The sequence below is a fragment of the Poecilia mexicana genome, unplaced genomic scaffold, assembly GCF_051168715.1.
Source record: "Poecilia mexicana isolate PSO_F unplaced genomic scaffold, ASM5116871v1 scaffold_12, whole genome shotgun sequence".
NCBI lineage: Eukaryota > Metazoa > Chordata > Actinopteri > Cyprinodontiformes > Poeciliidae > Poecilia > Poecilia mexicana.
This window is the reverse complement of record NW_028263381.1, coordinates 4598295-4619818: the sequence shown is the minus strand read 5'-3', so window position 1 is coordinate 4619818 and position 21524 is coordinate 4598295. Positions and strand designations below refer to the sequence as shown.

Below are 21524 nucleotides of genomic sequence, written 5' to 3'. Positions count from 1 at the left end.
AATGTCAGAGGAAAGTTAAGCTATCGACCGACATGACGTCAGAAAACTTTTCCAACCATTCATGGTTTCTTTTAAGCAGAAGAGTCGTATAGCAAGAAATGTTCAAGAATCAGTTTTAACTATATTTATGTTTTAAACTAGGAAGATAAAAGCTTTGGAAAGTTTGGCTAAAAATTGATGTTGTTTGCACTTTGTGCTGACAGAAGCATTAAAAACGACCAGCAGCAACAGGAACCTTTTTTTTTTTCAGTAGATTACATTGTGCTTGAATCGGCGCTAGGTCCTACCTCTCCTTTCACTCCCAGACCAAGCTGCTGACCCAGTACATCCTGAACCTCGGCAAATACGACCAGAACTACGACATCCGAGACCGGACGCGCTTCATCCGTCAGCTGATTGTGCCCAGTGAGAAGAGCGGCGCCCTCAACAAGTACGCCCGCCGCATCCTGCTGGCCTCCAAGCCGGCGCCGGTCCTCGAGTCCGCTTTCAAAGGTACTTCATCCGCTCGTCGTTTCAACCTTTAAGCCTTATTTTTGAAACAGTCAGGCCTCCTAAACCACTTTTCTAGTTGCGATTAAATCCATTACTTTCTCCTGCCTGTTTCTCTTAAACCAGAAGAAAATCTCTGAATATGAATTAGGGGAAGCTTTACTTCAAACTGAGTGGCTCTATTTCCAGTGGATTCAGGTGGCGCTTTCATCATTCTTGTGTGTGTGTGTGTGTGTGTGCATGTGTGTCTTTGAAGGGCAGTTGGGTCAGACCCCTTTACCTTGGACTAATGAGATGGGTAAATTATCGAGCCGGCGCTAACCTTTGTTCAGACACTGGGAGGTGGGGGGGAAAACAAAACTTCATTTTCTCTCTTCCTCCTTGACAAAATGGACGAAACATCCTCCTGTAACATTAAGATTCACAGGCGGTTTGCACCCACTGGATGTTTATGGATGGCCTTATTCACTCCTGTCATTCTTAATATTCACAAGTGAAGTTTTCTTTTTTTTTTCTCCTATCAAACAGAGGAGCACTGTTTTTTATTTCACACTCTAAGGACAAAAGCACTCGTTATCCTGTTGGTCACAGAGGAAAAGTACTGGGTGATTGTGGTGATAAACGATGAAAACAATTATTCCTCATCACCAAATCACCGACTTCTTCACTGACGATTGACCTTCTTGCTAATCAGTGTCGGGTTTCTTTGACTTCCTTCATTTTCCTTGTCTGTGCGTCCAGACAGAGACCGTTTCCAGCTGGGGACGCTCTCCCACAGCCTGAACATTAAAACCACCGGTTACCAGGAGCTGTCTGACTGGCCAGCGGCGGCGCCGGATCCGTCTGTGAGGAACGTGGAAGTGATCGAACCGGTACTGTTTTCATCAGAAGCATTCTCATTTAACAATTTTTGACATATTCAAGTTACTCCAGCAGTAAATTTTAACAGGTACACCTTCAGATGCACTGAATTCAATTAAATGTAAATATTTCATGTCATCATCATCTTCATCATCAGCCACGTTAATTTTACTGTCATATTTAACATACAGACAATTCAGGGATGAAAAAGAAAAAAACATTTGGAGTATTTCTGTTTCTCACCAGTCCAATAGTTTAAATTGTCACCTACTTTTTGAAGATTTCTGTATTTTTTACTGTTTTACTCAAATTTATCTTATCCTTCCAGGCTTAAAAATGATAATAAGGTTGTGTGAAATATCTATTTAATGGAGAAAGTAAAAACTGGGTGTGAGTAGCCTGATTGACAGCGCTAAGACCCTCCTCCGGGCTCTGATTGGTTGTTTCTGACGGGGAGCAGAGCATTTCTGTAGATGGCAGCAGGAGCATAGATTATCTGTCCCACCCATCAGGACATGGTGACAGTTTTAACAAATATTTAAAAAGATACATATTTTTACTGTAAGGTTTAGCTGTCACATTGGCGATAATCCTGTCCAGTTCATGTCGCCTGTTTTATAGATGATCCAAGAGGAAATGAAGGATTTACATTTGTACTTTAAAGTATTTGTCTGTAACTTGCTTTGGGTTGCACAAATCTCAAAACACGGCATCAGATAACATTCGCAAAGCGAGAGTCAATTAACAGCCACCGCTGAAAGCCAGGAGAAAAATGTCTGGAGACACCAGATTCGCTGCTCATCCGTTTCTCCGTCTACTTAAATCTTTTAAACTCCAAAGTGAAATAACTGCGTCTGTTTGACACAGTAATAACAAAACAACTCTGTTCGGTGTTTAAATAAAGCTTTGATACTCTTAGATGTGGTCTTTAACAAAAAACAAAGAAAAGAGAAGAAGAACAAATCTGCTAATTGCTGAGCTCGTTTATTATGTCTCGTCGCTTTCAGCAACATAATTTGATGTGTTGCTTCGCTTTAGGTACAAGAGTGGGCGCCGTCTCTGGGGAAAGCCAAGAAACCCAAATCTGATAAGTTCTACTCAGACGATGAGGAAGAGGAGGAGGAGGAGGAAGGATCTGGAAGTGGCAGTGAAGACGACAGCAGCAGCAGCAGCAGCAGCAGTAGTGGTAGCAGTGAAGGTATGTTTGTGTTTTAGAGTTTAAAAGTTACACTGCCTTTCAGAAACTGATAGAAATGCTTTTTTTATTCCTTTAGATTCTGACCGAAATTGATTTTATTTTACTTAATTATATTAGAAAATATTTGAAACGCGAATTAAATAGGTCGGCTGATTTCAGATGACGATCAAAACCAATTAAATTAAACGCACAAACTACACCAAAATAAGATTTATTAGAGTAAAAATAACTATATTAAACCCACAGTTGTGTTGTTCTTTAGAGTCGGGCAGTGAGAGCGAAGAGGAGAGCAGCGGAGACTCGGAGAAGACCTCCAGTGATTCCGGGAAGAGTTCGAGCGGATCCGAAGCGAGCTCCAGCGAGTCCGAATCCAAACAAAAGAAGAAGAAACGAACTAAGAAGGCGACGCAGAGGAAAAGCAAGCAGACTGCTGCGGACAGGTGAGGGGAAATCCTCCAGGTTTCACAAATCACTAACTACGCTGTGTAGAGTCAGTCAGTAATCAACAGCTGTGAATCGATGCTAGCTTTAGCATCATTAGCTTTTGAAGGAAACAAAGTTTTCTCCATTTGGATAATTTGTCTCCCACACAAAAAATAAAATTTTTCCCCCCTCCTTTCATAGAGGCGACATCAACATCCATCCAGGAAACTTATTCCAACAACTAAAGTTTGCTGAATAAACTCTGTTTAAAAGCAGAATAAACTCTAAATCCATGCAAATTTAATGTACTGTAGCTTCTGTCCTTTCTTTACCACCCTAACCCCCTCCCTCTCTCCCTTCTCTCCCTCTCTCGGGTCGGCCGGTCTGCAGGAGTATCGCTGGCATGAGTTCCATTAACAAGCTAATCAAGGAGAATTTTCCTCCAGTAGTGTAAGCCACATTTACATGGCTAATGGATAATGACTTTTGATTGGTCATTTAGCAGCCTGGTGTTGCCAATAAACGAGATTTGAGTCATTACTACAGAATATGCTCACGCACTCTCCCTTACACAACTGGCAAATTTAGTTTCTTACGCAGCGCACTTCATTTACTCACGGACACACAAAATCACCGAACGTACCTGATTTTTTTTCTTTCTGTCTTCCTTTCTTTCTTTCTCTTGTTCTTTCTTTCTTTCTTTCTTTCTCTCTTTCTTCTCTTTCTTTTTTATTGCTGTGTGACAGGCCGCCGGCTGACCCTGTTCTCTCCATTAGAGAGTATAATTAGAGCAACTCACCCCAGTGCTCAAACACACCAGAACGCGCACACACACGCGTACAGTCGGTAATTAGAGCCGCTCACCCCAGTGCTTCCACAACAAACACAGCATAATGCCCTCATTATGGCCCAGTCATTTCAGGCAGGGCCTAATCAGTCCCACAGTGATTTATATCACTTTTTCCTGTTCGCAGCAAATGAAATCTGTAGGCCAAATTAATACTGGCTTTTCATCATCGCCCAAGTTAAAAAGCCAGTTACCGTCACAATTCCCCTCATTAATTTAACGGTTGAAAATCCCAGGCAGGCGGAGTAAACACTCATTATTGGAACAAATTGAAGAGGGACAGAGCAAGTGAAAGAGAGGGGAGAAAGATGGAGAAAATCTTTCTTGACTGAGCGCCGCATTGAATTCACTTTGCAAACAAAAACAGATTGATCGTCGTCGTTTTGATCGGGTGCACTGAAAGCTTTCAGACGCCTTAAAGTTTGTTTTGCTTTCACTTCTCAACGTGTTTTTTTTTCCCCCCTGGTGTTTTTGTTACAACTGATGCTTAATGATGCAAAGTTATTTCACTTATAAACTAAATTATTAGGGATTAACTACTTTTTTCCACTTCCGATAACAATATCAGAATTGGCATCGGCCGATGCAATCCGATACAGAAAAACAGTGCTGATTTGACTTTAAAACTAATTTTTTTTTACAGTCATGAATGTACTGAATTACACACTTATTTGATGACACGTACGCCAATAGCTTCACAAGCTTGGTCAAACATGTAAAAACAACACAACTTTAATTTGTTCAGTCAGTGCAATTAGGACTAGAGCAGCCAATGTAGAATTAATAATAAAGAAACTGACCAAAGCAAAAGGTTGACATGTAAAAATAAACTGCAGCAAACCTGTCAAATTATTCAGAAAGTGCAATTAGAAATTCTATATACAATGTAAAATAATGGTTTTGGTGAAACTTCCTTGTTTGTTTGAGGCATTTTGTTTTTCTTTTGCCTGATTGTTTTAGTGACTCGGATGAAAACGGAAACGGTCCTGTGGGCAAAACCAGCAGCTCATCCGCTGAAAGCTCCTCCGACTCGGAGTCTGACTCCGAGGAGGACTCCGACTCCGACTCTCCAGCTCCGCAGAAGAAGACCGTCGCAAAGACTAAACCGAAGGTGATGTCACCCTTCAGCATCATTGTAGCTTGGCACAGCTGAACAGAGGTACTTGCTCAGTACCTCAAAGTCCTGACTTTGACTTTGCAACTCAGAGTTAGGACAACTTTGAGTTACAGTACAAATCCATCCTTTCGCTGTTGAAGTGTTTAGTCCACTTCTGTCACAAGTCAATAAAATCGATCATTACAGTCAATCAAATGCTACAAATTTTCACATTTCCACTCTCATAAAGCAGTAACACATATCACATGAAAATGGTCTGAAAACAACAATATTGTCGTTTATCCCAATAATTACGGAGACTATTTATTGTCCAGCAAAACGTGCAGTGACAGCATTTGGTCTCATCTGATCCCCACTATCATATAGAGATCTCTCTCTGCATTCTGGACGGTTTGTGGGCTGCCAGTAAAACGTTGAGCTTTAGAGCTTATTAAAGAGATGAAAGAAAAGAAAACCTGAATGTACACCTACAGAATGTTGGTTTTACTGGATTAACACTGCTGAGGGCTGCTGATAAAAAGCTACAGTGGAACATTCACTTTCATGTTGCACCGTTCATCTGTGTGGTACGAGTCGCAGCCCAGTTGATGGGATATAATGGGGTTGAAATTGTAAACAGGAGAATAGCCCTCTTCTTTTCAGCTCCCACTGAGTATTAACATGATATTCTCCCAGCTGTGTGTGCTGAAAGCTTCAAAATCCCGATTTACTCTCTGGGATGTCATTTGGCTCCATGGCATCTCTTTTATTTTGTTTTTCTCTTCCACCCCTTAAGTTTTTTTTCCCTCAGTTCTCACAATCTTTTTCTTACCTGTTACGCTCATCACATTATCTTTCTCTCACCCTTTTGCCGTTCGGCGCTATGAAATTCTCATTTCATTCACTTTGTCATTTGGTTATGGCCTATGAATTATGCATCTTTTTCCCTCAGCCATTTTTTTTTCTTGCACGGCTCTTTCAGACCGCTTTTCCAGTAACAGGGTTTCCGTCTCTATTACCCCCACCAAGCTTCGATCAGAGAAAATCTGATAAGATACGGCGGCCTGGAACTTTACGGTTTGGGTTGTTTTTTTTCTTTACTCCTGTTTGCCTCTCACTCCTTTGTCCTATTTGTTTGCTGCTCATCTATCCTGGAGTTGGCAGAGTGGGATTTTATGGTTCTTTATGTGATGTGATAAACTCAGCTTGGTTAGGTGGGTATGGAGAAAGGGTGATAAAAACGTGCTCATATGTTTAAATCTGATTTTTATTGCAGGTTTGTGAAATTGAAGCATGTGTGCTTTTCTCTACCAGACTCTGTGTGGCACAAGTTGCATAGAAATGTAAACCAATTGATTTGGGGAGGAATGTGTAACAATCTTCAAGGTCTCGTTATTGAAATTGAAATGTTTCTCTCTCTCTAGGTCGAATTGCCACAATGCTGCAGTTCATCTTCTTGTTTTTTTATTTTTACACTCATTGTGAATTTGCTGTGTTTGCTTTTTAGGTGGAGGTAAAGTCCAAGAAGGAAGTCTCTCTATTGGATCTAGATGACTGTAAGTTCATCCGTCATTTCTAAGACTGGTTCCCTATGGCAGCAGGCTGCAAACTATAGTGAGACCCCCAGTAGAGCCAGTATTGCCTGCAAACTTGAGACCACCTCCAAAATTGCCCAACACTGCCTGTTTTAATAGTCTACACACCAAATATACACTGTAGAAACCATCTTAGCACTACTGCAGAAGCTAATGCTGCATCCCACTCACCTCAGAAGTCTGAACTCGGAGCGGTGAATAACGACAAACCCAAGTTAACATCGTTCCAGTTAACTTAGTCGGAGAAGTCAGGATTCCTATATCGTGACGCCCAAGTAGCCAGTAGCCATTGTACTCAGTGCCTCTGACGAACATCGTCATTGGCTGTACCTTCCACAACAACACATTTCATTTCAGTTTAGCTAAAGATGCTACATGTATCATTGGTTTCAGACACACTCTTACAAGTATGACTTGTAAAAATAAACGTGTTTTCACAACAGTTTACTATTGTTGATATGAGGAGCGGCCATTTTGAATCTTGAAGTTGTCTTTTTGAAAGATTCTCAGAATATTTGAAGCAGAAGTCCAACTTTGGGAGTCGTGGAGAGTTTCAGTCCATTTTTGCCAACTTGGAAGTCAAAATTTCTAAGCTCTGACTACAAATGCAACGCAGCATAAAATCTGGAGTCCCCCTTATGGTTGTTACAATGGAAAATAAATGCAGGTCATGGATTGACTGATTTGCAAATATCAGCCAATGGCGCATCAGGTGCCCAGTCAATTCCAGCTTCACAAGTTTCATTTTCTTCCAAATGTTTTAGATACATTTTCAATGAATAACTTGCAAGTCACATTCCACTAGGTAGAGGTCCACTGTATTCAGATTTGTGTTCTGCATCATCATCCTGCCTCATCCCTAATTGGCTGGAGGAAAAATAATGACTGTCGAGTAGTTGGATTATTCACCCAAAATAAATTTTCTGTAGGTGGAAGGACTTTGTTTATACTTTATTTGTACTTTTATTTATGAGGTGGTTAGAGAGACAAATTCTGCCAATGTCAAATTTGCTCCATGAAAGCCTGGTTGCTCCATAATGCAGGATTCATGAATATTAAGACGTATGTCAGCAAATTGTATATTGTTTGTACTGCAGAACTTTGTTATGGAGAATCTTCTCCAACTTAAAAAAAAACTTTGAATCTAGACTGGCCACGCTGGCTTTAGGTGAGTCTAGATCCTCATCAGGCCCAGATGAAGCTGTAATACTTTTGTTGCAATCAACAATTCATGCCTGCTTATTAATAAATACCACACCTCAGTTTGTATGGATTGATCCCCACACATGTGAGTATGATCCTGAAGGAGATGTGTGCACACCTCCAAATTGCACCCATGCTTAGTCATGCTAGTTGCTGGGAGACTAAAGAAAGTTGGGAATGGTTGTAGAGAGTGTGGATCTTCCCACATAAAGCTACAAGCTACTGAGACGACCGAGAGAGTTTTGCTAAGACGGGGAACACATGGTAATGTTTTAGGACAGAGAGGGGAATACCTTCTGTTTTTTCTCGGCATTAAGAAGGTAGAAAGCATTCACACTAAATAAATTTTTTCCTAATTTGCTGGAATCCATCCAGATTTAACTGAACATAAAGGTTTTTGGGGAGTCTATGACAGTCTTAATCCATTGTTGAGGGGGCTGTATTCTCAGTTTTGACCTTTTTGATCTTATAACTTAACACAACCAGTTTTCCAGTTTGACTCATTGTTTCTTCTATTGTTTAGTTTCTCCTGCGCCTCCAAGTGCACCAAAGTCCTCTGTGTTCTCCTCGAGCTTGCTGTCCGACCTCGAAGGCCTCTCTCTCTCCAACGTCTCGTCCGCCATGCAGGTTGGTACCTGCCGTTTCCAAACTTTACGTCTGACCGCGTCACAGTCAAACCGAGTGACATTTGCTCCAGCAGTATGTGCCGGGACTCGATTGTTCCTTTCTCCCTGACACCGCAGCATCAACGCGCGATGGTGAAATGAGCCTCCTCTCCCTTGAGGAACATTTCGGCGCCAGACGCCAACTATTGACCTTTCCCTCCTCACTATATTTATAGCTGGTCGGGACGGCGCAGCAGCTCTCCCCGTTTCCTGTATCTCTTATAGTCTGTCTTTTTCGACCGTCGCCGTCTTTTCGTTCTTCCACACCCTTGAACTCTATTTCTGCGCCTCATCTAGAAGTCCAACCGCTCTGATTCTCTCTCTCCTCCTCTGCCGCCCTCCATCTCTTCCTGTCAGGTGTTGCGTCCCTCGTGTCTCCGTGTTGTGTATATCTGATGGTTGACCTTTCCTGGTGTGACGGCTCCTTTCTCTCCACAGTATGTGAGCAGCTCTTCACATCTGTGTGTTTTGTATCCCGTCTCTTCCCCTGGGAGGGGAACGTCCAAAACACTCTCTCAGCTGCTGCTGTGTCTATTTTTCTTCGACAAAGTCGGATGTTTGGAAATGCTGCAGTTTGAGGATTTTTAAATCGCAACGAATTATGAAGATATGAAACTACTGCAACTCATTGTCTCCTTTTGTAGGGATGTTATGTTAATTTTATGTATGGCTAGACAATAAATCAATAGACAAGTGATCAATATCAATTGATACTTTTGGTAGTATATTCAATATATAGAATATTCATGGACTTCCTATCCAGAACTGCACAGCATTTTGGGAGATGAAGGCAGAGGAAAGACTTGATCTGCTCAACCTCTCACAGCCAGTAAAGCTAGCTGTGAGCTAGCTGGCATTGACTCATTCACTCTTTGGTTAACTAGCAATAACCTGTTGAGTAACTTGCGCAGCAGTAGTTTCATGTTTTGTCACCTTCCCTCATAACTTCTTAAAAATTAACGTGTGGAGAGAAAATTGTGGATAAAATTGTAAAGGTCATGCTACCAGTTTGACATTGATATTTAAAAGACGATCAATAGTTATCAATGTCTACTGATATGAAATGCTTATATCGTGATACATTTTTCAGCCATATCGTCCGACTCCATCTTTAGCTATAGTGGAACAATTCATGATTTGCTAGCAGAATGGCCTTATTAGGTTGCATGATACTTTATTAGATCATGAGACCATAGTCCAGTCGTAGCTGATGGACTTTCTGTAAAGGCTTCAGAACAGATAAATACATTATCTCATTTCCACCCTCGACTTAAGTACATCTGTTCAATGGAGACAAAAAAAGTTCAGACTTTTTTCTGATCTTTTTTAAAAAATAAAATAATCGTAACTAGTGGTGCTAGTGGCTCTGCAATGTAGCACTCACTTTTCTCAAAAGGAGAGCACTTATTCTTTTTCTTTAAAATTTCTCAGGGTTGGAGCAAAGTCTGTCGCAGTGAGCAGTAAGTGATTTAATCGCATGATAAAAGAACTCCGTAATTTCCATTTGCATGATTTTTTTTTTTTTGTTTGTTTTTTTCCATGTCTCTCTCTCTTTCTGCCAAAGACTGGATCACAAAGGTCTTCAGTTTGGTGCACATGGTCTCAGCCCTGGTCTGGTAGTCTTGGTTCAATTTCGGAACCAAAATCGCAACATTTGTTACATTTTCAGCTGCTGTGGTTCTCTTTCACTCTGCACTGAGTCAAACAAACCAAACCTTTTTTTAAAAACTTGTTCCCCACCTCGCCTGTGGTGGCGCTGTACCAAGAACCACTGAAGGAAGTAATATTAAAACCTCTGAAGAAGACATGAGCTCAACTTCCTCTTTCACAGAATGTAAACAAAAAAATGGAGCAGCGTCGGACCTTATTGGTTGCAGGATTTCTCTTCGGTCATTGTTAAAAGACCACAAGCCATTTCTCCCACTAGTGCTAAGCTCTGACGTTTGTTTTGGTTGTATTTACCCAGAATGCCCTGCGCTGTAGTCCGTTTCCTGACTTCGGAGCGGTCTCCGGACCGCTTGCCCTTCACGTCTCCTTTTGAACCAAACCAGAGTTCACTTCAGTCGATCCGATACTTAGGTTTTCGCCGGAACAGAGTTAAATTTTTGGGTCCGAATCAGAGTTTGATTCTCCCCAAACAAACCGGACTTTCTAGACAAAGCGACATGGAGTTTGATTAAAGTGGAGTATTGGTGCGAACGCACCCTAAAGGTTCTTCCTACTGCCCCCCTCTCTTCCGATGAGTTTTAAGTCAAGTTAGCAGGTAGTTTGCGTTTGCCCGCCACCCTCCTGCCCCTCTGCCTTCCTGCCTGCCTGTCAGGATGACTGACAGCTGCTCACAAGCCAACATGGATGCAGCTGGAGTCTCGTTAGTCAGTCTCTCCTCTCAGGTGAAGGCCAGGGAGTAATGGCGAATAGAAATGCAGATTAGAACAGGGAACTTTTTGCACGTCGCCATCTGATTTAGAGTCAATTCTATGCATAAATACATGATGGGGCTGCAGAATTCATAGACAAGGGTAAATAACCTCACCTTTACTCACACACTCTCATACACACACCACCTCGTGCATATGCACATTCTGCCCCCCTCTCACACACACACACACTCACACCAACTGGCCCCAGTGTCATTTCTATTTCTCAGCAATCTGCCCACAGAGGCAGCGGTTGTGTCTCAGCTGAGCGCTCGGGCCCTTTTAGAGAATTACTGCATGGTTATCAAAGGCGTTTAGATTAACCCCGGTCACTGTCTTTGACCCACCTCCCTCTTCTGTCTCCTGCTCCTCTCTCCCCTCGTTTCTGCATGCTACCGCTCTCTCTAATAACATTTTGACATCAGGATCTCTCACAATTGCCTCTTAAATTCACCCCCCCACCATCCACCACCCCCGAACCTCTTCCGACCGCTGTCCGTGTGTGTGCGGCAGCGGGGTTGGGGGTGAGGGGGTGCGGGCGGCCGAGGCTGATAACTTTTCATTCATAATTAGCGGTCGGCGAATGGGGCCGCGTTAGGGGGAAATTGAACTGTCAGCGGCGGGGCGCGGGGCGTTTGACCCCATCACGCCCAGAGGGGCCCATCATAATTTGTTCATTTGGTGTCCATCAGGCGGGCGCGGGCTCTCCCCCCTCCCCCTCCCCCATCTCTTGCTTCACCCCCGTGACCTCCCCATAGCACCCCTCCCCCCCCCTCCGCCTCACACACCGCCGTAAGCTCCAGGGTTCACGTCTAATTATGAATCAGCAGAAGGACCTCCAGTGCCGCGAATATAGCGGCTCCTGCCCTCCAAACCTCTCGCTGCCACTCAAACTGCAGAGATTGCTTCTTAAATAGGAAGAAATGTCCGCGAGGAAGCGGTCAGTCAGGTGAACCGGCCGCTTGTTATGGAGAACGGACGGGTTTTAAAGCATCTCTTTAGTCCTAAAAATTTTGGTCACTCTCTAATTTTTTCCCCTGTTCTTTTCTCTCTTCACTTGTGTTTATCTTTTTCTGAATTTAACTTCTGACTAGGCCTGTCACAATAACAAATTCTCCCAGAAGTTACCGTGAGATCGTTCTCAAGTTATATAATGGTAATGGCATAATAATGAAAGAACATATTCTCAAAGATCAATAAACTTTAAATTCTAATGAAGATTTAACACTAGAACTGGAAGACGTTTTAAAGATCCAAAATAAACAAACAACAAATAAATTGAACAAAAGGACTAGTTGAGTCTAAAGCACCAGATTTTGGTAGAGAGAGAAAAACGATAAATCCTGCAAATGGAAATTATTGAGCTTGTTTTAATTTATCATGCAATTAGTTGAGTTGTTATTGATTGTGACAGGCCTACTGCTTACATTTATGATATGTGAATTTGTTGCCATTCAGAACTTAACACTGAATGACAACATTCAGTGTTAATCTTTTTCAGGCAAAAAGATGCTAATTTTAATTGCACATTTACAAACGTACCATTACACATGTTAATATTTTTAGTTTTAAAATGTTTTGGGGTTTTTTTTTAGATTACATTACATTCCGTTTTCACAGGAATTGTTGTTGGTGGGATTCCTTCAGTCTACACCTCACGTTCAGTAAATAGATGAATAAAAAGTGTGTGTGGCACTTGTAAAACTGGATGAAGGACACTCCTGCCTCTGAATATCAATCCTCTGTTATTGCTAATCGGCCTTAATGAAGAAAAAAAAAAAATCAAAATTAATCATTTGAGAAAATCTAATTTCCTGAAAAATTGACACAAATGAACTAATCTCTGTATATGTGTTCTGGAGAGGCTCCTTGTCAAGTTAAAATAGGTTTAGGGCTAGCATTTATTTAATTCAATCTGCAGCCAAGGTCTTTGTGACAATTAATTGTCATCTTCAGATCGAAGGGGGAAACGGTCAGGCCCTAAAAATCAAACACATGTCCCTCTTACCTTAAACCTGCCGATTCTTGGAGAGTTTAATGAAATCCCAAGTGAACAATATCTGCAACAAACAACAACTAAAACTGGATTTTTCAGTATATAAACCATGCATTGTTGTGCACTTCACAGCTCTTTCGTTTCAACGCGAAGCCCGCTTCAATCCTCTTAGACTTTTTTTTTTCTTTTTTTTTTTTTTGAGCACGTCAGCGGGATTTTCAGGTCATTTGCTAGAGAGGATGCTGGGAACGCGCCGTCCGTGCTCTGAAGGTGACTGGCGTGTCTGTGTCATCCATCACTGGAGCTTCCTTTAAGTTGATGCATAATAGAGCCTCTCAATCAACTTCCTCTCTCATTGTCACCTTCCTCCTTTCCTGTCCGGGACCGAGCCTCCGAGCCCAGACCCGAAGGGAAGAAGAAAAGAAAAAAAAAAAAAAGAGAGACTGACAGAGAAGTCAAGGTTACATCCCTCTCCCTCTCTTATTTACACTTGAGGTGTTATGGGATTGCTCCGCGCAGCGTAGAACAACAGCGGATGGTGTGTGGGCACTCGTGTCAGCCTTTAACTGTCCACCATGTCAAATTGGTGATAATATGCAGTTTGAAGCGCTGTCCCCGTCCCCGTTCAGACAGGGGGGGCGAGAAGGCACACAGGAGGACCTTGAAGGCGGGATGTCTCTGTCAGGGAGGTAAATCTCCGTCGTGACGGCCTGGCAAACATTACGGTGGGCTTTATCGACACCGACTGCTCCGACACATCCAAAAGTGGTCCGATAAATTTGCGTGGCGGCGTGACGGCCGCGAGAGACGAATGTTTTTGTGACCTCTGTTACAGACGCTACGATGGCCTAGTGGCAGGAGATGCACGTTTTATTTTACATTTCTTTTTTTTTTTTTACCTCAATTGTTTTTTTGTTTTTTTTATAGTGTCTCTAATCTATCTCCAAGTTTGCTTTTCCTATATTCTTAAAAATAATTTCAGAGAACCAGTAACTTGTACATGTTATGATTGCAGCTCACTCCATGGGTTTTTAATAGAAAAGTTTAAATTTTAGGGAGGCACCGATCCACTTTGTTCACTTCCGATACTGAACCTCACATATCGGTATCGGCAGACACCGATCTGATACAGAAATCTGTGCTGAATTGACTTAAAACTTTTTATTTTTTTAACACAGACATAAAAGGGCTGAATTACATATTTATTTGCTAACTGCATCGGTACTTATAGCTTCACAAGTTTAGTCAAACAACACAAATGTAATTTGTTCAGCCAGTGTAATTAGGAATATTACACTGATTTTATTTTTAAAATATTTCTTTAATATTTAAAAAATAAATATTAAAGAAACTGCAATTGATAAAAACAATAGGTTGACCGCATGTACGATGAAGAAAACTCAGTGGAACAACTTTGTAGCCGTAAGAAAACCACTAATCTGTGAGACTAACCAAATGAAAATCTGCAAATTGTGAAGGAGAATAAAGTTTCCACTCTGGAGCGAAATAAGAAGGTTGTGTGACCTGATGAGTGCTGTTGCTAAGAAGCAGATGAAGTGACTTACCCATCATGCCTAGTGTCTACTATAGCGCCCCATGACTACAGCGCTATGATCTGGTGTTACTGTTCTTGCTCAGGTCAAAGTTCAACACCATCATAGGTAATCTGACTACCTGAAGATGCTGAATGAGCAGGTTATCCCATCAACGAGACATTTGATTCGTTCACATTCAGCTCCACTTATTCACAGATTTTAATACATTTAGTCATAGATTTTTTTGCACCAGTTGTCCAAACATTAGATTGGAGCTTATGGAGAAGCAGCATTCAGCTTCTATGCTCTACAAATCTGGAAGAAAGTCCCAGAAAACTGCAAAACAGTTGAAACATTGTTAAATGTTAAAGTAAGGCTAAAATCCCACCTGTTTAAAGTTGCTTTAGATTCATAATAACTGGAACTTTGACCAACATGTTTGATGTTTATCGATGATTTTAATAACGACTCTTATTTTTGTTACTGGTTTCACAACGTCTTTGCTTCACATGTTTTCATGAAGCAAAGCATTTTGAACTGCGTTGCTGCTGAAATGTGCTGCACAACTAAACTTTATGTTATTTAGACTGTGTGTTAATAAGACAAAATCTCTAATTACTTAGACTTAACATTCTTAATTTCGCATCAACATAATAGAACTTGAATGTCGTATAATAAATCTGCACTGAAATAAAAACAAGAACGGATCGAAAAATAAAACCCAAAATGAATAATTGACCCCAAATGACACATTCTTATCACACCTTTTGGGTTTCTAAGTTTGTAGAATCATTAAGTTTGTTTCCAGCCTTATTTTTTTTTTTTTAATACTTTTCATTTCTCTGTTTTTCTAATCCTCTCGTCCCTATTTTCGATTGATATTTTTGCTTTTTATTCCCTGAACTCGGACTGAGTGCCTTCTGGTGACAATTATTTTTGAGTCTTAATCAATCTTTTTTTTTTAATTTTATTTTAGTCTAATTAGTGCTGTCACTCAAGAAAGAAAAGATCTGACTTTTTTGACAAAAATACCCGTACTTTTTGTTGTGCTTGTTGTTTGCTTTGTTTTGTTTTGAACACAACACAAACTCTTCTGCTGTTTATGGACATTATGTGATAATTTTCTGCTTTAAAAACACACACACACACACACACATTTTTCCTGCTGTATTGTGTTGCCTTGTGTGGGCTGCCTGTGACATCTCGTCTCTCTAATGAGAGCAGGCAGTCGAGAATCTCCACACCACAGAGTGCGAACGGCGTTCATCTGCTGTAACAGGATGTTAATTCCACAGATAGAAACTAAAACGCCGCCTCCACCTCCTTTCTTTTCAGCGCCTCTCCGAGGTAATACAATTTCCTGCCTCTGAAAGGGTAAAAGCTCCTTTTAAACAGCCAGCCAGAGGCAGGGGCTCGGGGCCGAGGCAGCCACTTGTGTTTCTATTCATTAGGGGTGTTTTTATTCAGCCTGCTTTGCCTGAGCATCCGGCCCATTTTCATCTAACTCAGCTGATTGAGGATGTTTCCTCGACGCACTCCTCTTCACCTTCCAGGCTTAACGAAGGGAGAGTTCTTCGCTAACAAGAGGTGCCTTCTAGCTGTTGATTAGAGACGTTCAGCTGTATGAGCATTCGTCACGTGACGGATGGATATTCTTGTGTTGTCCCGGCCTTTAGTTTGGATGCAGTTGCACGATATTGTACAGAATATTGAGTTTTTGCAGAAAGCTGCCTCGCAAAAAGGGTTCATGCTCAGTGATGCGTAATCGTAATGCGGGATAGGATTGAAACTGTGATCATCAGTTTTCAGGTCTGACTTAGGCCTGAAACAGTTAATCCTGATTGATCGATTTTTGAAATAATCATCAACTAATTTAGTCATTGATTAATTGCTAATTGGAGTACACCAATTCCGGGCGGCGGGGGGACATTTTGCTCAAAGAACAACACACCCAGAGCCGTAATTATGTCAAAGCTGTATGAAAGATATACACATTATGGTTTTAAATAAAAAACAAAACAAAAAAACCTAAAGTTTTTTTATTCTTTTAGCTGCAGATGCATCCTTTGCTACAAATGATCAGGCGTTCACTAATGGAACGTTATTGCATCTTAGACAAATGTTTTCCATCCATCCATCCATTTTCCTTCACCCTTGTCCCTCAGTGGGGTCAGGAGGTGCTGGTGCCTATCTCCAGCTCACGTTCCGGGCGAGAGGCGGGGTACACCCTGGACAGGTCGCCAGTCTGTCGCAGGGCAACACAGAGACACACAGGACAAACAACCATGCACACACACACTCACACCTAGGGGCAATTTGGAAAGGCCAATTAACCTGACAGTCATGTTTTTGGACTGTGGGAGGAAACCGGAGAACCCGGAGAAAACCCACGCATGCACAGGGAGAACATGCAAACTCCATGCAGAAAGACCGGGGCCGGGAGTCGAACCCAGAACCTTCTTGCTGCAAGGCGACAGCTCTACCAACTGCGCCACTGTGCAGCCCGACAAATGTTTTCCTATTTCTAAAATGTAATTAATTACTTTATTTGCATTTGTTAGTGTATTTTTAATTTTATGTAAAAACAGCTTAAGTTATAAATTGACAAGTCTGCAGAAAGTGCCAATTTTATTATGCAATTAATCGATTGCTAGTTGCAGCTGTTCTCTGGCTACAGATTGATGTCTGAACTTTGTATAGGCTCTTTTTACAAAAGAATATTCTTTAATCTCTTTCTAACTCTTGGCTGAATGTTTGGGCTCATTGTCCTTGTTGAAGGAAAACCTTTGACTCTTTTTTAGCCTCTGACAGATGTTCTTCACTTATTTAGCTCCATCTAAATTTCCATCAATCGTTAACCAGTTTCTGCATCCCGGCGCAGCATGACTCTGCCACCACCATGTTTAATACTGATGCTCAGTGTGTGTTTTCTCTTGATTTTTGCTACTCGTCATTCTGAATGAAGTTCTGTTTATGTTGTGCTTCTTGGTCTTCATGATTGTGTTTGTTCTCTGTGTCAGTCGTTCTGAGATTAAATTAGAAAGCGGTGGTCTCAGTTTACAAATTAGGCATTTCAGATTTCTATTTGTAAAAAAAAATAAATAAAATAATGTAAAATTACATGTACTTTTCAATTCTCGCATACAACTTTGTGTCACATAGAATCTCAGTGAAATACAATGTGTTGACAAAATGTGTAAAGACTTATCTAGAAGAATCGATCCATCATGGCTGCCTGTTTTTGTCACTGATTTTATTCCAATCTCTCTCCAGGTCACTTCTTCATCGTTTGGCCCAGTGAAAACCTACGAGCTGCTCCACCATATGACGGGAAAAGGCTTGTCGGCGAAGTACCATTTCCCCCGGCAGCCATGCTTGTACCAGCCCAGTATGGTTGCAGTGCAGGTCATCCTGACCAACAGCTCAGATCACAGCCTGGAAGAGATCCATATAGGAGATCGTAGCCCAGGCAGCCTGAACGTCCACTGCTTTAACACCGTTGGTGAGTCGCTTGCACACACAAAAACGCCAACACCCGTTACGTCGTACATTTGCAGCAACAGCATGGAAATGTCTCCTCTGACCGGATAGATTCTTTGTATGAGTTAGTCACTTTAAGAAAAAATAAAAAAAGTTTACATTTGCTTTAAAGGGGAACTATTATTTAAAATAGAATTTTTTTTAGCTTTACATTATGCTTTAATGTTGGTCTCTCCTCAAAAACATATCTGGAGTGTTGCTTTGATTCTTTCATGCATGACTGAGAAATTTGCCGATCTCCATGGCAACCATTCAGCTTTGCAAAACACCTGGGTGGACCTAGCCCCGCCTCTGAGATGCAGCTCCTCTTCAGAGCTACAGTTTGTGGGCTTCTGACTCCAGCACTCAGCTCCTTCAGACTAGCCTGCAGCAATTAGCAAACACCTGGTGAGCTATATGAGCTACTTCTCAGAGCAACGCCTTTCAAAGTGTTTTTAAAGGGTTAAAAGAGTGGCCATGTTGTGATGACTTCCTGAAGGCTGAGTTTCAGAAAGATGAGGAGTTCTTAAAGAGACAGAGGCCCAATTTCAAGGCGTTAAATTAGGAAGTAAAAAGACTTAAAGTCTTTATTTCATATATGTAGCATTTTTTTAACAACTGAAGTTAACCTTACTTGATCATGCTATAACATTTTTATTTTAAATATTGTATAGAATAGTTATTTAGTGATACTTTGAGATCTCCTCTTTTCTTCTTTGGCCAAAACTGACAAATTCAAAAACTACTGGTGGGCCACAAAATTCATTAAATTAAAAATACAAAAATTAGTTTGTGATTTACAGGTTTTTATGAAAGTTTATGAAATGTGTATGTCATTAAAGATCAAACACATAAATAGGACTTTTGACTTTTGCTTTATAAAAAAGAGATAATTTCATAGGCCACACTTTGGACACCCCTACTCCATGTCGCTTATTGAGATTTTTCTTGGCTCGTTGTGTTTTCCAGACGGATCTTAAATGATCATCAAATCGTCGAATACCCTCTAAGCCCATTCAGCCCCACTTCTACTAAAAACAATTAAATAAATAAAAAAAAGCCGACGACTAATCACCAGATCTAATCAAGTCACATTTTCATTGATATCGATCAGAAAAAGAAAATTGACACGCCGTCCCCAGTTTTCCGTCTGATAAACTGTACCTTTAAAACCTCTGGTGCGTGCGGGCCCTGAACCGCACCACGAGACATAAGCGGTGCGCGGTGAAGCATGCTAAAAGCGCCCTTTGCAGGGGATTGATTGGGCATTGAAGGAACTCATGCAGCCAAACGGTGGGTAATTTGGATCGATTGAGTGTGGGTACGGTGAGCCAGAGGCTGGCTTTAGTTTGGATGAACTGCAGGGGGATGAATACAGACAAAAGCTTTATGTTGAGCTGCTTTATGCCTGTTTGCTGAAGGATGATGAGTGAATTTGCTCTTTTCTGCTGCCTATTGTCATGTAACATTATACCAAAGGACACTGGTGTTTACTTTGAGTTCAGTTTCTGCTGGTTATGTGTGCAGAGGCCTCCTCCAGCTCGTCACAATAAGCAATAAATCAATTAGTCAGAAAATAAATTAAAAGGAGCGCAATAATTTCCATTTGGACAACAGTCATAAAAAAAACAAAAAAACGCTCTCCTTTAAAGTAATTGAAAAGCCGCCATTTTGAGAAATGCTGCAAACATTTGACAGCCAGTACAAAGCAGTCTAACCTTCCTGCCGCTTTTGCCTGTTTTCCCTGTCTCAGCTGAATGACTATTTTAGTTTTTACAAACTTCACAATCCATTTTAATTGTTTTGTTTATTTTGGATACTTGAAATGTTTTCTGATTCCAAATTAAATGTTCTTTAGAAATTAAATTGTTTTGGATATGTGAGTGGGTGTACTTGGATTATTATGCTAATATTGTTATTATATTGGTTGAAAATGGCTGTAATGGTCTCAAACCAACGATATTATTGAGTATCACAATAAGTTCTGGGACTATTTATTATCCAGAAAAGTTTACTGAGACAGGCCTAGGGATCCCATCATGCAAATAAAAAAAAAAACATATCAGCATTCATCAGCAGTGATCACGTTTTCTAACTTGTGTAAAGTCGCTCCAAACTCCATGTGTCGCTTTAAGATTCTGATTCTCTCCAACATTTTTAAACTCCTCGTATTTTCCACTATTTTCTACCTCAGCTCTCCTGATGCTGATTTAGTCCTTGACGGCTCTGTTGCTTTGGAAAGATGCTTCTTTCGTATTTCTTCTTTTTTTTTTTCCTCTTCAGAGGCTGAATTTGTCGGGAAAGTAGATTGAAGGATAGATTTCTCACACGTGGCGGCCTTGCTTTGCGATGTAGAAAACACACGCCGTGTAGACGCTTGTCTGTTCCACTCCGCTCTCCCTTTCCTCCATCCTCCCCCCCGCGCCGCACATCCTGCCCTTGGAGCTCACTCTCTCTTCTCATGTTTTTCCCCCCTCCCCTTTACTTCCACTTTCAGAGCGGCTGGAGCCGGGGGCCTCGGTGAGCGTGTCCATGGGCATCGACTTCAGCGACTCAACACAGGCAGCCAACTTCCAGTTATGGTAAGATAACAGGAAACCCTGAAAAAAAAAACTCACATATATGACTGCTTGAATCAATTTTGCCAACTGCTGGTTTTGCCTCTCTTGTTTGTTCTTGCTGTTAATTTTTTTTTTTCTTTTTGTTTTCCCCCCTCACTTTGCCTTCGTTCCCAGGTGAGACATCAACCACGATTGATCCCGTTTCACTGGGATAACAATTATTCCCCCCACTCCCCTTCCACTAATCAGTCCCAACCCAAATCAGCCTGCTGAATGCCATTGGCACTGCTGCTCAGCTGATCAATAACCTTATCAGAAAATCTGTCTGAGATGGAGAGGACGGATCAATCCGCTCCAAAATTCTATTCACAGAGCCATCGGTTTGCTTGGCAACCAGAGGAGAAACGTTTCCAAAAAAAGGGACACAAGGCCGCTCAAAATACACGATGCGTTATTAGCATTAGCATCAGTTTGAACTAAAAAGCATTTTAAATGGACTTGACTGCGCACTTAATTATATATACGTTATGTTGAGCTATTTAAGCCAGAAGCAACATTAGTGAACATATTTGAGCATAAGCAAATCATTTCCTACAGTTTTTATTATCAGTCTATAAATATTTTTAGAAATATCCATCTGTTTTTATAAATGAAGGCTTCCCCAAAGCACAAATTGTGCTTTAAAGATTTTGTATTAATTGTGGAATATTCCACATTTGTTAGAAATATATTTAAGTTTGTTTTCACACTTTTCTCAATGTGATTCTTGTGATAAAAAATAATAATTGGAATGTAGTTTCATTCACTGATGTGTGTTTTAACGATGTTCTGCTTAATATAAAGTTTTTCCACTTAAGTTTTTCTCTGATTCAGGTTTTGAAATGTCCAAATTCTCTAAAATCTGGGAACTAGCCCTTTAATTTAGTTCTGGTGAAAAGTCGTGTTTGGATGCTAGCCCTAGCATCATTAACCAGCTGCTTCGTACGGTAACGTTTTCTTAGAGCTTTCAAATAATTTTTTATTACAGTTATATAAAAATGTCATAGAAATTGGGTTTTTTTTTAATTTATGTTAAGAATGTTTAAATATTGAGTTTTATGGCCAAACGTGAAACACACC

The 21524-nt window shown here is 41.0% G+C and overlaps 1 protein-coding gene across 4 annotated transcripts in view; it reads left to right on the top strand.

Moving 5' to 3' along the window:
- The window catches only part of ap3b1a (adaptor related protein complex 3 subunit beta 1a), a 57101-nt gene that overhangs the window by 22084 nt on the left and 13493 nt on the right, over window positions 1-21524 (top strand). For 2 of the 4 annotated variants that reach the window (XM_014984359.2, XM_014984358.2), the window contains exons 16-25: window positions 306-492; window positions 746-787; window positions 1231-1361; window positions 2389-2548; window positions 2811-2988; window positions 4779-4929; window positions 6422-6470; window positions 8236-8339; window positions 17599-17827; window positions 20342-20426. In XM_014984359.2, coding sequence (XP_014839845.2) covers window positions 306-492; window positions 746-787; window positions 1231-1361; window positions 2389-2548; window positions 2811-2988; window positions 4779-4929; window positions 6422-6470; window positions 8236-8339; window positions 17599-17827; window positions 20342-20426 — 1316 coding nt within the window. The remainder of the gene's footprint in view (window positions 1-305; window positions 493-745; window positions 788-1230; window positions 1362-2388; window positions 2549-2810; window positions 2989-4778; window positions 4930-6421; window positions 6471-8235; window positions 8340-17598; window positions 17828-20341; window positions 20427-21524) is intronic. The other 2 variants (XM_014984361.2, XM_014984360.2) reach the window with 1 other exon arrangement.